Genomic DNA, 17,351 nt, shown 5'->3' with positions numbered 1-17,351 from the left:
CCTATTTCTGTAAAATAGACCAAATAAAATGAACAGCCAATCAGAATAGCCTCACCCCATAGAGCCTTCCTGAGACCTTAACGGGGGCTCATATTGTTGCAGATCCATAAAGCACTCTTCTGAGTCAGAGTCCTGGTATTTGACATTCAGCTGTGATGGGCTAACCGCAGCACCGTAAGCCCCATCATCATTATCAGAAACCTCCTCTTCCAGAAGGAGAGCAGGAGGCAGAGGTGTCACCTTCCTGGGAGAAGTCATCTCTGGTGTAATGCTGTATCTCTGAATTGAAATTGCCACATTTTGTATTGTCGACGAGGCCTTCGATGAGGCCCGTCGACGACGATGTTGGAGCCGTCGACGGAGCGAGAGTCACCGTAGAGGGAATCGCTGACGAGACTGTCGTCATAATCATGGTCGAAGCCGTCGTCGCCGTTGACACCATCACGTCGTCATTCTCGTCGACGTGGAAGTCGTCAGTGTGGGCGTCGACGACAGAGTGAACAACGCATCTGAGCCTGGCGTTGTCGTCGAAGCTGTCGACTCCGATCCTTTCATCACCGGTGGAGACAAGGAAACTCTCGTCGACGAGCCCGTCGACGGAGCCATAGAAGACGCTGGCAAAGTCTTGGAAGTTGTCGTCGACGGAATAGATGTTGCAGTCGTCGACGAGCGAACTTTTTTCTCAGCTTTTCCATCAGATGGGACAGAAGCTGGTTTTTTAAAAGTCTTCAAATTTTCAGGAGGAGAAGAAGGCACAAAGCTTGCCTTCTCTTCCAGTGCCACTCCTGGGACAAGTCCTTCCCTCTCCTTTCCACCGTGGTGAGGAGATTTGACGGGACTACGCCTGACAGACCTATGAGCGGTCTTTTGTAAGGCTTTGGAAGGGGGTCTGAAGAAGTAGAAGAAGAAGACCTACCCCTTTTTAGAGACCTCCAGGATGAAGTAGCAGAGGAAGCGTCATCACTGTCACTGGAGACAGGATCCTTTCTTGACTTAAGTCTCTGGAGCCAAGTTTACAGATGCCCCTCACGGTCTTGCAAGGTCTTTGTGGAGAAGGTCCGACAAATTTTGCAGTCAGCCGCCTTATGGTCAGGATACAAACAATAAATATAGTCTTTATGTTTGTCTTCCACATAAAGCCTCTTCTTGGAGCAGGTGGTACAAGCCTTGAAGAGAGCCTTCTTCTCCTTGTCTGACATGTTGACCATGTAGTGTAGATGGTAGAAGGGAAAAAACAGGTTCAAGATGAGGGTAAATAGGAAAAAACTGAGCAGAGCTCAGTGGAGACTCCCTTGCACAACGTGCGGTAGAAAATCTGTGGCTCTCTCAGGAAGGTTCAATGGAGTGAGGCTATTCTGATTGGCTGTTCATTTTATTTGGTCTCTTTTACAAACAGAGGTGGATATGCTACCCAACTAGAAGGGTCCTAGGCCTAATTCTTTTTTTGTACTTATTTCTATGGCGATTTTATGTATACCGGGGACTCCCATCTCGACGACGGGGAATGATACAAGCAATGGGAATCTATGAAAGCTCCAATACTGGAGTAAACAGAAAAAGACCACAAGAAAGTGCCCCCACTGACCACATGTGGAGAGCACCTGATCATGAAATGGGTAGGTAGCCGCTCATACCCCCGCTCAGAAACCCACTAGGCAAATACTCAAACAAAAGCAAGTCCAGAATGCACTGCTAGACTGATTCTACGCAAATGGAAAAAGACCGCCCTTGAGGGGGTCGCATTTGCCATGTGTGTTCAAATGGCGCCAGTCTTGAAGAGGGGTCCACCGCAAAACCCCAGAGGGTTTAGGCCTAATTACAGTGGCCAAAGTCAGGAAGGTTGGCAGCAGCCAGATATTAGAGAATGTTATTATTGCAGCAGTTGTGGCCGCATGGCCGACCTATGCCGGCTAAGAGCATATTACGAGCGGAGGTCGATAAACCTAAGCCAATCCCCTCAAAACCTCAATCCACAAAACAAAACACAGAGGGACCCGACCCAACCACACACACCACCTCAGGGAACTCAGCCAGCTTCCGCAACCCCACCACAAGGATCAGATCGTTGGGCAAACGCGTGGCAACAGCAACCACAGACAGGCTACCCAGCCCAAGAGGGGCCAGGGCCGCAGCAACGGCATGGAGGGGTAACTGTCTAGGGAGGAAATGGCTTTGCACAAATGCAGATCTCACATCTGCAGTAAATCAAACCCCCAATAGCAAACCATCCATTTCATGCACACCTCACAATTTGCCATACTAAATCTCAAAAGAAGGACCAATGAGACAATATTACGGGAATTCAAGCCTTCACTTGTGTTCAGGAATTCAGGGCTGCTGGACATGTTTTGTCGACAGGGTATCTTCACTAGAGTTCGCCATTCAGGGTGCCCATGGAAGCCTAGGCCCCACTCTGCTGCTATTCCCCCAGGGTGGCAGGGGAGGGGCAGTCTGGCGAGAGAGGAAGGGTGGCTCCCTATCCATTGTTTAAAAGCAGGCACCCTGATCCCCGCACCCACAAGTCAATTGGGACGGGTTCCGATTACCAAATCAAAGGGATCCCATTCTCAAGCCCCCAGCCAGGGAGCAAAATTCCTCACGGCATGAGGTTCCAACTGTGCCCCAAAAAGGTAGAAGCCTCCAGCTAATAGAGCCCCCCGTGTCGGGAGCCAGGGTTCTAGTACACTCGGTATAGTGAAGACCCCATCACCTTCACCGCATAGGATCAGACAAGTCGCAAGGCACTGCGTCAAGTCAGTCGGGATGTAGGAGGCCATGAGTCCCAGCAGCCTCAGAGTCCTTCTCACTGAAATCCAGGATAGAGGCTGAAACATCAGTATCATAACCTGAATATCATGGAATTGCTGCTCGGGACAAGAAGGAGTCAGTCGTGAATTCAGCACGTTTACAGAGAACCCCAGCGAATGCAGGAGGCCCGCCGTAGTCTGAAGGTGAGGGACAACAGCCTGGGGCGAGGATGCCTTCAACAGCCAGCCGTCTAGGTAAGGGAAGACTGATACCCTTAACTTACACAGATGAGCTGCTACCTCCGCCATTACCATGAGGAACATCCAAGGGACATTGGTAAAGTCAAAGGGTGGCACACTGAACTGAAAGTGCTCATGGCCTACCTTTAGTCTCAGGTAATGCCTGTGGGCCGGCAGGATGGGGATGTGAAAATACACATCCTACAAGTTCACCACTACCAGCCAGTCTCCTTGGTCTAGGGCAGACAAGACCTGAGCCAACGTAAACATCTTGAATTTCTCCTTTTTCGAGGAAGAGACTGATGATCTGAAGGTCCAGAATAGGACATAGACCTCTGTTCTTTTTTGGTAACAGAAAGTGACGGGAGTAACAACCACTGCCTACTTCTGAAACCAGAACCTGCTCTATAGCTCCCTTAGTAAAGAGAGCTGTAACTTCTTCTCAGACTAATAACAGATGATTCTCCTCCAGCCGTTCTTGAGTTGGCGGTGAATGGGGAGGAAAAGACAGTAAAGGAAAAAACTAGCCATCCCGAAAAATCTGCAAGACCCATTTGTCCGATTTTATGGACCGCCAGCGGAGGAGATGAAGTTGAATTCTCCCTCCATCTGGACTGGCATGGTCTTACAGAAGCAAACTTGGAATGCTTGGAGGCTGCAGCTGCAGGGGCCTAGGTGGCAGACGACTTCTGACTACCATTCCTCTGAGGTTGGAATGTACAGTGTCCACGTCCTCACACAACTTGGGTTGTCTGTGCAGGATGGTGACTGGGATATGGCTGAAAACCCCTCCCACTGCCACGAAAGGGGCGAAAGGCAAACTGGGCGCAAGGTGTTACAAAGAGGCCTAAGGATCTGGCCTTAGCACAAAATTCCTTGAAGCACTCCAATGCCAAGTCTGCCTTCTCTCCAAACAGACGCGTCCCATCAAAGGGCATGTCCATGAGGTAGGTCTGGACATCACCTGAGAAGCCAGATGTTTTCAGCCAGGCGTGGTGCCGTAAGGCCACCATCGACAAAACCGATCTACCCAGCGAGACAGTCGTATCTAAGCCACACCTAATGGTGAACTTTGCTGCACCTTTCCCATCTTTCACTGCCTAGGAGAGCACACTCAGGGCCTCCTCTGGGACTTGTGGCAGCACTTGCGTAACCGTTTCCCAAAAGGTGTGCGAGAAATGGCCCAATAAGCAAGCGGTGTTCCCCCGACTGGTGGAAGAAAACATGTTCTTCCCAAGTGCATCCAGCCTCCTGGATTCCCTGTCTGGGGGAGTGGTAGGGGAACGTGCCATGTGATGTGGAAGCCTGAACTACCAAGCTCTCATGAGTGGGGTGTTGGCTGAGAAAACTTGGATCACCCAGAGCCGGGTGATGGCGGCATGCGATTGTCTTGTTCACAGGAGCCGCTGTGCTAGGCTTAGACCACGTGCCTGGAAGGACATCTGTCAGTGCTTCATTAAAGGGCAAAAGGTGTTTAGATGAGGAAGCCTTAGGTTGAAGCACTTCGGTCAAGAGATTAGTCTTCGCCTGCACCGAGGGCAACACCAGGTCAAGGACCTCCACTGCCCTACTCACTACCATAAGATGCTCCCTCCTCCGTAGTTACATTGGACATACCAGTGTCTGGAAATGTGTCCAGTCCACTTTCCACTCCAAGCTCCTCATACCAATCGAATTACTCACAAGGAGCGTCCAACTGGTGCTCCAAAGGGTCTAGAGAACATTCTTCTCCCATGCCTGTAACAGACTTTTCAGACACACATTTCAACACAGAGAAGGACCACATTCTTTTACCAAACAAGGATTGCCGGATGTACTTTTATGACACCCAAAACTGTATAAAACCCGCACGGATTGATTGTACTCTGAGACAGTCCTCAGACCCATTTCTGTGGATTGTGGTTCCTGACGAAGTGTTTAATTAAATTAACTGTTCCTGTTTTGCAGTCCTCAAACCTATTTCTGTAGATTGTGCTTCCAGCTGAAGTATTTAATTAAACCAACTGTTCCTGTTTTGCCAAACACTTCTTGTCTCTTATTTTTTCAAGGTAAATTCATATTCGCGCAACACTAGCAAGGCTATCGCATGGAGTGGAAAAAAGATGACCCTAGTTTAGACCTCGTAGAACCTCAACTTGCACAGCACAAACATCTTTCATATAAAGTAGAGCAAGCACTGCCTCGTTCTGCGGTTGTAATTCCAGAAAACTGGTCAAGTGAGCTAACTGTGCACAAAGATCACTATAAACTGGTCATGTTATGTTACATGGCATAATGAAAATCGGACATAATATATTATTTTGGAAAAAAATTATTTATAGTATATAAACCTAACGATGATATATTTTGGTACAAATCATTTCGAATATATCTAAAATAAAATTAAATATGACAGAGTGGTAAAATAGGGCCTAGCAAATATTAAACTGCTTAAAGTATCATTGTCATTTTTATTACTGAAAATAGTGATAAGCACATACCTGCCTAATAAGGTCGCCAATCTCAAACTCCCCTTGTCCCATAGAAAAGTCAGCCTTTACCTCAGAGTATGTGTCATTGATAATAGCCAAGAACATGTTCTGCAAAGCAAGAGGTATATGCATTTTATGACTTATTAAAACACTACACATTTTAGAAGCTTATCTTGCATATTAATGTGAAATTAAATCAATGGAAAGTTTATCGTTCTTATATAGAAGACAGAAACAGGAAGTTGGCCAAAAGGAGTACATTTCCCATTTGCAGACCCTGTGATATAACTGCGTTATTTACTGTACACAAAGAAATGAATATGCCACTGGCAGAGTCTTGTTCGGGTATGCCATCAATTCTCCCATTGTTGGTGTTAACTTCCCCACATATCCACCAGAAATTTGTGATGACTGGCCAGCCACCATGTCTGCCACAGTTAACTAAAAAAAAGAAAACTGCAATGGAAATAGTGCCAATGTATCACAGAAAGGTAAGGTGGTGTACCTGACATGCGTATTCCATCCCCAGTGTATTTGAGTGCAACCTGACATGTGAGTATTTATTTGAAAAGTTTTATATATCGCTGGCTAGACCCGGAGGTATCAGAGTGCTTTACATGAGGACGTACATTGTTTCAGAGCATAGTTACAAGTTACATGAGTTACTGGAGCGAAGTTACATGCGTTAAAAACATAGATGTAAGGAAAAAAAGCAGGTAAGGGGAGAGAGATTCAGGGGAGAGAGAATAGGAGCAGGGGAGGTATACCAAGAATGAGAGAGGGAAAGAGGTGGGGGAGGGTGAAGGAAAACACAACCGGGAGACGATGAGAAACAGTGTCCGACGTCCGGTGTGCTGTGATCCCAGTGGAAGAGGTATCATTCCCACACTTCTGCGTGGTTCCCTTAGCGCTGTGGACTCTCTCAGAGGGGTCTCTGAGTATTGATTAAGTACCCCTGCTTTGGGGGTACTTTTCCAGTGCCCATATTGGAAGGCAGGAATTCTGCCAGCAGAGACTGCCAATGGTGGTGTTTTCCTCTCCCGGAGGCGGTTCATACAACAGCAGCTATATCTACTTTAGTGGATAAACCGGGGAGAAAACACATTTTGGTAGATTCCCTTCTACTATCTTGGAGGGGGTAGAAACACCCCCACATTAGCATCAGTAGTATGAACCACGCAAACTCTAAATCAAGGAGCAGTTAATTTCAATCAGTGCCTTCCGGTTCATTGCTAATATTGAAACAAATAGCAGATACCTATGCTTTTAAATTTTCAATCCCTTATAGTTACTTAAATTAAGGTACATGCAAGCTTAACAACTATGTTGAAACTGATAACGCTTATCAACAGTATCAATACATGATTATTTCAGTACAAAGCCCCTTCAGCACACTGAGATGACTTAAATGTATGTTGAACTAACAGAACAATTGCTTAGTTTGTTTAGTACCCTCAGAAGAAAACAGCTACTTACAGGTAACGACAGTTCTCCAACATTGGTATGTTTCACTGATTAAGATGCATGAATTACTCCTGCCATCAGGCTGAGATTCCCTTTAGTTGAAAACCACAATAAACATTGTTAGGCTGTCATAGGTCTAAGAACTGTGTTTGTTTAGTAGCACATTCACGACGCTGAAGAGCCCTCAAACCTCAGCCAATTAGATAAATGCACCTGCACTCAAACTCCCAGAAGGCTGCAATAGCTTATTAGGTCTCGCCTAGCGTTGCAGCGCGAATGCGCTGCCATCGCTTTGCGAGGCATGCAGTATATACTGTAGTGTGGAAGCTTCGTGAAAGCTCCACCCACTCTCTGCCCATTGGCTTTTGTCTTAAATGCTGCCTTCCAATTGGTTTGAGGCTTGTTAGTCCCTCCTCATTCATCATTTGTATCCTTCCATGGCTATTGGCCCCTTTACTCCTACCACTATTTACTTTTAGGCCTCGTCTAGCATTGCAGCGCGCATGCGCTGCCATCGCTTTGCAAAGCATGCAGTACATACTGTGGTGTGGAAGCTTCGTGGAAGCTCCTCCCACTCTCTGCCCATTGGCTTTTGTCTTAAATGCTGCCTTCCGATTGGTTTGAGGCTTGTTAGTCCCTCCTCATTCTTCATTTGTATCCTTCCATAGCTACTCCTAACACTATTTTCTTCCCTGTCTCCCGACCCCATCGTCCCCTCTCTCAGTCTGTGACTTTTCAACCTCCCCTGCCCCCCCCCCCCCCCACACACACTCTAGTTCGTGTTTTCTAGCCTGCCGGCAATTCCGTTTTCATCTTTATTATTGCCACCGTGAAATATGCGCGTTCAAGATGCGTGATGTAGAAAAACTTCTCTTGTTTAATGAACTAGATTTTAATGTTACTCTAAATATAATAACACTCTACGCAGCATTCGGGGTATGCATGGCAACTGACGCCTCTTAGTTCAGAAATGGCATTGTTGTCGGGCAGGAGGAGTGGCAGTGTTTTAACTCATGCTTAAAACAAGCACTTTTAATAACTTCCTCTCAATTCAGTGCTATAATCTTGTGAGGTGACGCGCTAAAGAAATGCACTTTTTTGAATTCTGAAGAGACATTATCGCACATTTACATCATGTTTACTGTATGATTAACATGCCGATCATTTTCACGTCTCGCCCACTGGCTCGTATACGCTTGGCTCTTCTCCGGCTAGCTCTACCTGCTAATTAATATATTGGCTTGCGCACCTCTAACAAAGAGAGATGAATGGATACATGACAGTGAGCCCGGTAGATGGTAGAAAAATAGACTGGTGCAGACAAACAGACAAAGTCAGTCTCCATTGCCTCACATCAGAATCATCACTTTCAATAACCTGGAAATCTGCCGGCAACTCCCGCATGCCCCAACCTCATCCCCCTCACCTATTCTTAGCAGAAACTGCAGATTCTGAGCTGTGCCCTGCTGGTGCAGAGGAGCACGGCAGAGTCTGTAGAAGCGCTAGGATCCCTAGCCTCTCCGGGCAGGCACCTAAGCCTTCCGGGTGCCTTCACACTCAGGATAAATGAATACATTTTGTTCTGTGCTTTAGTCGCCCCTCTGTGAGCACTGTCTGGTAGATGAACCTCGGTGTTAATAAACACATTCAAAGTGGTGGTTGGGTACAAACAACAGCCACAATACCGTACGTTTTGAACGTGTAGTTAAATAACTGCTCATCGAGTACCTCATTGGCTGATCATTCCATGGCACTACCAAAACTACATTTAGACACATTTGCTCAACTGTGAAAGACTCCCTTCTATGGGTCATTTAACAACTCGGGGCTTTGGGGTTAGGTAACCTACTTTGGATGCTGTGTAAAAGAGTAAATACAAAAATTAATGCAATGAAACTAAGCAACCAGTACTGTCTAAAACACTGTGAAAACTGACACGCATTCTGGCATTTTGTTTAGTTAATGTCGATTTCCTCATAGATGCGAGTAAAGTACTCTTAATATCTTAATGAAATCTGCACTGTTTTAACTAATAGCACCGGGCGACCTTTGACAACTAGGCAATGAATACATTTTCATGTACCCCCGAAGCCCCCCTGCCCCCGCCCCGTTGGCAAACTTCATTGCCTCCCAGTGTTTTGGCGATAACCAAGACGCAGGATAGTGAGTCAAATAGTCCAGAAAATGAAAGAGAAGCCGGGATTCAGATTCACATGCTCCGATCCCGATCGCGTTGTTTAGTCTGAAAGCACTACTTTTATTAATGAGTTTCGCATTATTAAAGCACCATGGTGTGCATGTGTGGCGACACTTCACCCACGAGGTACGTACCAAGCAATTGTTGACACAATCCACACTGCGTCTTTTTCAATATATTTATTACGAAGTGCAGGACCTTTCCAAGCGATTTTGCACACTACATACATTCACTCCAAAAATAAAACGTGTAGGTAAAAAAGAAATTGCAGTTTAAAACGTCAATAGCTCTAACTCACAAATGCGAGACCTATTTGCATTGCAAATGCTTGGTTTTTTTTAAAGCATATGAGTGGAAAGATGGCAAACAATGAGCTTTGGGGGGGGGTCACATCTGATCAGAGTTATTTTGTCAAGATATAAATCTTAAGTAGTAAAGATTGAAACTGATCAACTTTTTGACTCCAAACAGACATATAAACTTCTAACAATATACGTATGTTTTTGACAAGAAATTAAACACTGGAAAACACAGGCATCTCTGAACCCTGGTTCTACTGATACGAGGAAAGTGAAGGTTCAATGTGTACATCGCTTCCTGTTTTCGAAGAGTTTTTCGCACTTTGTCCAGAAAGATTATTTTCCTTCTGCTTCTCCATGGATGGTACATCCTTTCCCTCATTCTGATGAAGTCCCAGTTTAAAGTTCGTGTGTCTGTGGGTAGTCAAAACATTGATGAATTTTGATCTTTACTGCTTAAAATTTGTATCTTGACATAATGGACTCCAATAAACCCCCTTTTGTTACTATTCAAATGTCAATGAAGATGGCATTCCTGGGTATTTGAGTTGCTGTATATTTTATGTATTGTTTATCAATATATCACTACTCATGTAACTGCTATTTGATCACTTTATAGAGCACATATTTTTTAATTACATCATGAGATAAATGTTTCTGTTGAAATGTCTATGGGCTACGAGTATTTACTGGGATTTGATCACATGAGAACACCTTTTGCCCTCACCTGAATGTTGAAAAAGCCATTTATAGCAAAACCTGCAGGAAAGGAGCCACTGTTGCTAGACTTCTAAGATAAAATTTGAGGCACACGCAAATATCAAGAGAGTGAAGGGTCTTTCAGGACTGGAGGAAGGGTTCAGAAAAATGCAGAGAGCGACAGGTTTATTAAGGTAGAGGTCTGAAGGTAAGTAAGATTTGGGTGCACTACCACCGTATCCTTTGAGAACTCAACAGGGAGTTTCTTGACAGGCCCTAACTCAGTCGGGCAGAGTACATTTTTTTGTATGAAACTTTGCTCTACCTATCTCAGAGTGGCTAGGTTTTTCCACACCAGGTAGTTTTTCCACACCTGGTGTTTGCCAACCCTCATTCACAATTTTTTTCTATGGGTGAGAATGAAATGTTCCCCCCACTAGAAAGAAACATTCACCTCAAGACAAGAAGCAGCGCAGTTTTCCTAGAGAGGTGCTTGAACTTTTATTTATAAGTAAGTTTAAGTGCAAGTGCCATGAGGCATCCAATAACAGTATTGAGTTGCCAGGGTAATGGTGGCTGTCTCATTGGAGGAAAGACGTGAAGTAGCCCTTTCAAAAATTGCCTAGATAATCGGATGAGAGAAGAAAGATCGACCACAAGAAGAACATCTGCATTTGGAAACTACACCAAGATGGACTGTGAGAGAAGCATGCCTAAGGACAGATTTGGCAAGATATAATAAATATGGTAAAATCTAATGAGGGGGCGTGGCTACGACTACAATGGAGGCAGACGTGTCTGGGTAGAGCTCTGCCAGAGGCTCCCCTAAACAGGCCCTGCTCTCCGAATGTATCCACTCACGGAGACTCTCACCGAGTGCAGTTTAACCGCGATGCCATCCTGAAGCGCCGCTGCCGAGTTTGCCTTGATTGAGCCCCGCTGCGCGGACCCGCTTGAGCGGCCGCCTGGCGCACGAATCCTGTGCAGCCAGCTCTAACTACGCGAGCCCGGGGCTTAGCTCCGCCCACAGGGCCGCATGAGATGGCACAGGGGGAATGAGCTGCTGGCGGCGGACTGTGCTTGTTTCTCTTGCCGCAGCCCAGTTGTACATCCCTCGGTGGGCGACACCGTAGAATTGGAGCCCCCGCTGTCTCGCCCTCCAGTCTCCGCTGTGTGAGACTCTGTGATTGCTCGTGGGCTGTAGCGGCGGACGGAAGTGGATTGTGCCTGGACCGCTCCCACTGTCAGCGTGAGGCTGCGGCTGCTCACCCTGCCGCTGTGTGACTACCCATCGGTGAGCGGCGCTGTGAGACAGAGACCCCCACTGGATTGCCCAGACCTTCTTGTGGTGTGATGCCCCCCAGACCGACTGCTGGCCGTCGCGGTGGGAGGAGAGGAACGACGTGGGAAGACGCTGCTTAGACCGCATACGTTGCCCTCACAGCACGATCGCGGTAAGTGAGCCCCAGCAGACTACACAGGACTGTGGCTGCATGTTCTGCCGTCGCCCCCATGAACACCTGCCAATGGGGGACTGGGCATGGTCAAGCCCCCTAGTGAACTGCTCACTGTGAAACGGGAAAGTAAACGGGTGTGAGGATGCTACCTTGACCACCAGCGCCACCATTGCCCACGCGGCGCGGTTCGAACAGAGTGGGTTCCCCACTGTGAGGCTGCTTGCTTCGCACCACCGGCCTATCCCTAGGACAACAGGCTTCCTTCCACTGCTGGCTGATGCATTGCGGACCACAGTGAGGGCATTCTAAGCCATACCTGCGGCTGGGTGATGTAGAGCGGACTGCTGGCAGCTTTGTGTGAGCTGGGTGACAAACCAAGAGAGAAACCCAAACTTACCCCATCTGCTGCCTGAGACCTATGAAGTTGGTAGTCCCCCAGGGCTGACGCTACCTGTACATGGCGGAGAGGCTCTGCTTCTGCTGACGCCACGAGCTGCGAAGGGGCTCCTGATCACAACCGGCTGACATCAAGGTGATTCCTGCTGTGTCGCTCGTGCCTTGGCAGCATCGCATTGGGGTTTTACCACACGAGGCACAGTACAGAGGTGCAAACTCTGCGGCTCATGTCGGGTGGTACCCGAGTGCGGACTGGAATGAGGGGGACTCAGGCCATACCTACCACCGTCCAAACCTAAATCAGACAAAATGGTGAAGCAGGGACTCTCGGACCAAACTGCGAACAAACTAGATGCGGTGCTTGCTGCAATGGAACGGCTGGAGGAAACCATTAACCAGACCCGCACCTCTCTGGAATCGAAAAGTGACAAGGTGACCATTGACCTCGCTCACCTGCATGCAGATCACCGGAAGCTAACGGATAGCACCACTGTCCTGGAATCCTCGCTCGCTGACATCAAACCGCAGGTGACTCAGACAGATAAGCATGTACGAGATTTGTTGAACCGTGTGAAGTTCCTAGAAGACAGAGCTGAGGATGCTGAAGGGCGAGCTTGACGTAACAACGTGCGCATAGTGGGTGTATCGGAACGATGGGAAGGAAGGAACCTACCCTGCACATGGAAAATTGGCTCAGAAATCTACTGCCCGAGGGGTCCCTCTCATCACACTTTGTCATAGAGCGTGCACATAGAGTCCCGGCAAGACCTCCGCCCACATGGTCGAACCCGCGGCCCTTGCTCCTTCGACTCCTCAATTACCGAGACCGAGACTCCATACTGCAGGAAACCAGGAAGCTGCAGGACATACATATAGACAATCATAAAATAATGTTTTTTCCGGACTACACCATCCAGGTGCAGAGGCAGAGGTTTTCTTTCATGGCGGTGAAAAAACGCCTTCGGCAAAACAACCTGAAATATTCTCTGCTCTTCCCAGCACGCCTAAGCGTGGTTGCGAGTGACAAAACTTCTTTACCACACCGCAAGAGGCAGAGGATTGGTTGGACACCTTCACTACTGCGGGACCTCGAGATGCGGCTGCGACAGCGATCCTCCCGAAACTAAGGGGCCACTTCCGTCGCCGACGGAGGGAGCGTAGGTCAACGGAGACACGAACACCACCTTCACCAACTATGGGACCGGGCTCGGACCTGATTATCAGCGGACAGAGAGATGCCCTACAGGCGGTAGCGGAGATCAGCAGCTCATTGGTGACTGAGGATGCATCCAACTCCAGTCAGCGTGACCTATCCAGTGATGATGAGCGAATATATGGCCTGCAGAACTCACAAGATTCCACTGAACAGCCAGATGTCACCCCTCAGACGGCCGACATAATAATATGAACATTGCGAGACCCTATCCCTGATTGGACTACAGTTTGAGGTATTGTGACGTTTAAATAGGGGTATACAGCAGCTAATAGTGCAGCCATATGTGATGGACATTGCTAAGTATCTAAGCACCCACACGAGGTTGGGGGGATCAATATGCTGCGGGGAGGGGAGAGCGGGATTTGACCGTACGCTCTGCTGCCATCAAGTGAGAATCAGTACACGTTACTCACTTGGTGGGTGTTCTTGAACGGGAGTGCACAGACTGCCTTCTTTCTTTTGTATGTTGCCTGAAGACGGTGAGCCTCTGAGACACTGAGTACACGTACTGTAAGCTATTTAAGCGTTACACGCAGCGCACCCCCAGATGGTTTTTTTTTTCTGACTGTTATCTCTATTGAGAGTTTGGACGATTGCTGGTTGCATTTTTTTTGGAATTGCTTATAATTATGTTTTTGTTCTGGTTATATTGCGAGATATCATTTACAGTGTGTCATTTCATGCAACATAATATGCCACGCGTCAGTATGCTAGGAAAGCTGTGCACTGCCAGGTCATATACACCGTATTTGTTTGTTGGGCCGTTGCAAACACGTGGCCGCTTAGCATTTTGTAAGGACGATGTCTTCATTTAAAATCGGTACACGGAATGTGAGGGGCATGCATTCACCATCAAGAAGGTACCAGATATATTCATATCTCAAACGGCATCATGTACAAATAGCACTACTGCAAGAGACTCATTTGGCCAAAACAGAAATTCAGCGCCTGCACCGCCGCTGGCGTGGCCAGTTATATGCCACTGGATATTCGGCCTTTGCGAGAGGCACGCTAATCTGGGTCCGACCAGGAGTCCCACTTAAAATTCGCCTACGCTGGTGGACACGGAGGGCAGATATGTCATAGTTAAGGGCACACTGGATGGCAGGCCAATTATACTTGCATTGCTATATGCTCCCAACACAGAACAGGCTGTCTTTTTTGACCGCATCTCACGTATCCTAGCGCCATGGCATGATGTTCCTATGTTCTTAGGGGGAGACTATAATAGCGTACTTGACGTATCACTAGATCACTCCTTTCCGCCCCATCCGGGTACAAGTACACATAATGCCATGAAAGCGTTAACTAACTGGGCAACACAATGGCGCCTGAAAGACGCCTGGAGACATCGCCACCCCCGCGACAGGGTATATTCCTACTACTCCGTTGCTCACAACTTGCAAGTGCGGTTAGATCACTAAATGCTTTCGGAGGAGCTGCTCCCGCATATAACTGCAGTTTATTATTTAGGCAGAACACACTCAGACAATAACCCGCATATATTAGAGGTGTTGTGGGAGCAGCCCCGCCTGCCAATTCCGACCTGGCGTTTACAACCAGATGCGCTACTAGACGCACCCTTTCGTGACCTACTAGCAACTAACATCACCCAATACTTTGAAGAAAATGCTGACACGGCCATGACGCCTCAGGTAGAATGGGATGCGTTTAAAGTAGTGATCAGGGGCGATTGCCTCTGTGCACAAGTGGGTATGCGGAGACAGTTAGAGGCTGACCTCACACGTCTTGAAAATGAATTGCTCCAAAGGGAGGGAGACGTGTTAGGGGGCAATACCAGACCCTTAGAGCAAAACAGAGAAGAACACTCCAGATTGTTAGACCGGCTCCGTAATCTGAACTATGCAGCACACTCAGTGCACACTCACCACATGGGGACAAACCTGGCAAACTGCTGTCGTGGCTGATAAGGCAAGATGCAGTCACTGCGCCTGTAACATCCATACAGAACACACAGGGAGTTACGGTACATACCCAGAGTGACATACACCATGCTTTTGTGGAACATTATTCCATAATGTACAGGTCTTGCTTGCTAGCCACAGATGCAGTAATATAGGAATTTCTTTACGCCCTGACACTGCCGCGACTGACAGAACACCAACAAGACGAACTAGGTGCTCCTCTGCTGCCGGAGGAAACAAGAGATGGCATTTTCTCCCTCTCAAATGGTAAATCTCCGGGTTCAGATGGACTACCGGCTGAATTTTACAAAGCCTATTCGGACATATTGATACCGGAACTGTTGCAGGTATACGTGGCAGCTCTCGATGACTAAGCACTCACACCCACGCAAAATGAAGCAATGCTGATCTCCCTCTTAAAACCGGGCAGAGACCCTGAACTCCTGGGCTCCTACCGTCCACTGGCTCTGTTGAACACAGACAATAAAATACTTGCCTCCACCCTAGCTAAACGTATAGCCCCATTTGTGCCGACCCTGGTACATACTGATCAAAATGGATTTGTCCCAGCCAGGAGCACCTCTCTTAATATTCGGAGATTATTTAGAATCCAGAAGTACGCAACAAAGAATTGGCCATGATCTGTTTGTCTAGTGTTGGACCTAGAGAAGGCCTTCAATTAGCTGGAATGGCCCTATCTTGCGGCTGTCCTACGCAAGTATGAGCTAGGGGACGGTTATTTGCAACAGATACAACTACTGTATCAGCACCCCACAGTACGGGCTCACACAGGTAGGCTCATCTCTGATACAATCAGGGTTCGGCTAGGAACCAGACAGGGATGCCCTTTCTCTCTGCTGCTCTTTTCCCTTGCTATGGAGCCCTTGGCGGCTCTCCTCCGAGAGAGCGGCGCAGATTGGGGCATCCCCTTGAATGATGGACTCCACACAGTGTCTTTATATGCAGATGACCTGCTACTGTACATAACAGACTTGCATGCTGTGCCGCCGGCCATATCTGCACTGTTCCGTGGTTTCGAGGCGGTGTCAGGCCTAAAGGTAAACTGGGCTAAATCAGGCGCTTATTCTTTCCACAAAGACGTGGCTGTAACAGATATAACTATCAATGGGACTGCGCTTATTTGGTATCCGACTACATTCAGATACCTAGGCATATCTATCTACAGGTCCCCGGCAGATATATTGAAGGGTAACTTCATGCGCGCCATTTCTTCCATAAGGGGGCAGATGCACTTCTGGAAGACTCTACCATTCAATGTGATGAGTCGTATTACCTTAACCAAATGATAGTACTGCTGAGGCTATTGTATTATTTCGCCAACCTTCCGATATACGTTCCAGTGCGATTATTTCGGGAACTGGAGGGATTGACCCGAAAGCCTAATCTGGAATACAGGGAGACCCAGGATAGCACTGCAGAAACTGTATGCGCCATCGGAATGTGGGGGCTTGGCAGTCCCTCATTTGGAGTTGTATTACTTGGCTGCACAGCTACAATGGGTCACTAAGTGGCTAAGTGGCAAGAATCTGGCGGACACGGCGACCAAGACATCAATATGGAAGCAGATACAGATTTGTAGCTTCTTTCATCCACTGGCTAAACTTCCCTGCCCGACACAGATGCATATTGAATTAGCGCATAGATGTTACAAGAAGAGCCTTCAACTCATGAAAGATACAGTCCCTTATGCCCCAATATTGCCACTTATCAGGTCCCCCAGAGGTAGAAATACTTTAACAGAGGTAACACTCACGTCCTGGACTGAAGCAGGTGTAGAGACGCTAGGAGACTTATACGCAGACGGTGCCCTACTACCTTTTGCGACCCTGACAGCTGAAAATGGTTTGCCGGTGGGCCAGTTCCTTCTACATGCAGTCATTATAAGAACACTGACGCTAGCGTGGGGAGACTTGACGAATGAGCCACCGACAACATCAGTTAATGTAGTATTTGCATGTAATGGGAGAGGGGTCACACGTAATCCACTGGCTGGTACAGGCCCTGCTCCTTCAGGTGTTAAAACCATTACAGAGGCTCCGCGCACGTTGGGCTGAAGACAGAGGCCGACCCTGGACCGATAAGGAATGGGAGCGTGTCCTAGCCAGTGCCACGCACATACCACGCAATTCCCGATTTAAGCTTATACAAACATATATATTGCAGTTAACACTCACGTCCTGGACTGAAGCAGGTGTAGAGACACTAGGAGACCTATGCGC

The 17,351-nt window shown here is 47.7% G+C and overlaps 1 protein-coding gene across 1 annotated transcript in view; it reads right to left on the bottom strand.

Moving 5' to 3' along the window:
• PKD2L2 (polycystin 2 like 2, transient receptor potential cation channel) overlaps positions 1 to 17,351 on the bottom strand; it is a 1,478,337-nt gene that overhangs the window by 406,481 nt on the left and 1,054,505 nt on the right. The window contains exon 10 of the mRNA XM_085615012.1: positions 5,468 to 5,566. Coding sequence (XP_085471138.1) covers positions 5,468 to 5,566 — 99 coding nt within the window. The remainder of the gene's footprint in view (positions 1 to 5,467; positions 5,567 to 17,351) is intronic.

The sequence above is a fragment of the Triturus cristatus genome, chromosome 7 (genome assembly GCF_964204655.1).
Source record: "Triturus cristatus chromosome 7, aTriCri1.1, whole genome shotgun sequence".
Lineage (NCBI taxonomy): Eukaryota > Metazoa > Chordata > Amphibia > Caudata > Salamandridae > Triturus > Triturus cristatus.
This window is presented reverse-complemented; position numbering and strand designations above follow the sequence as displayed.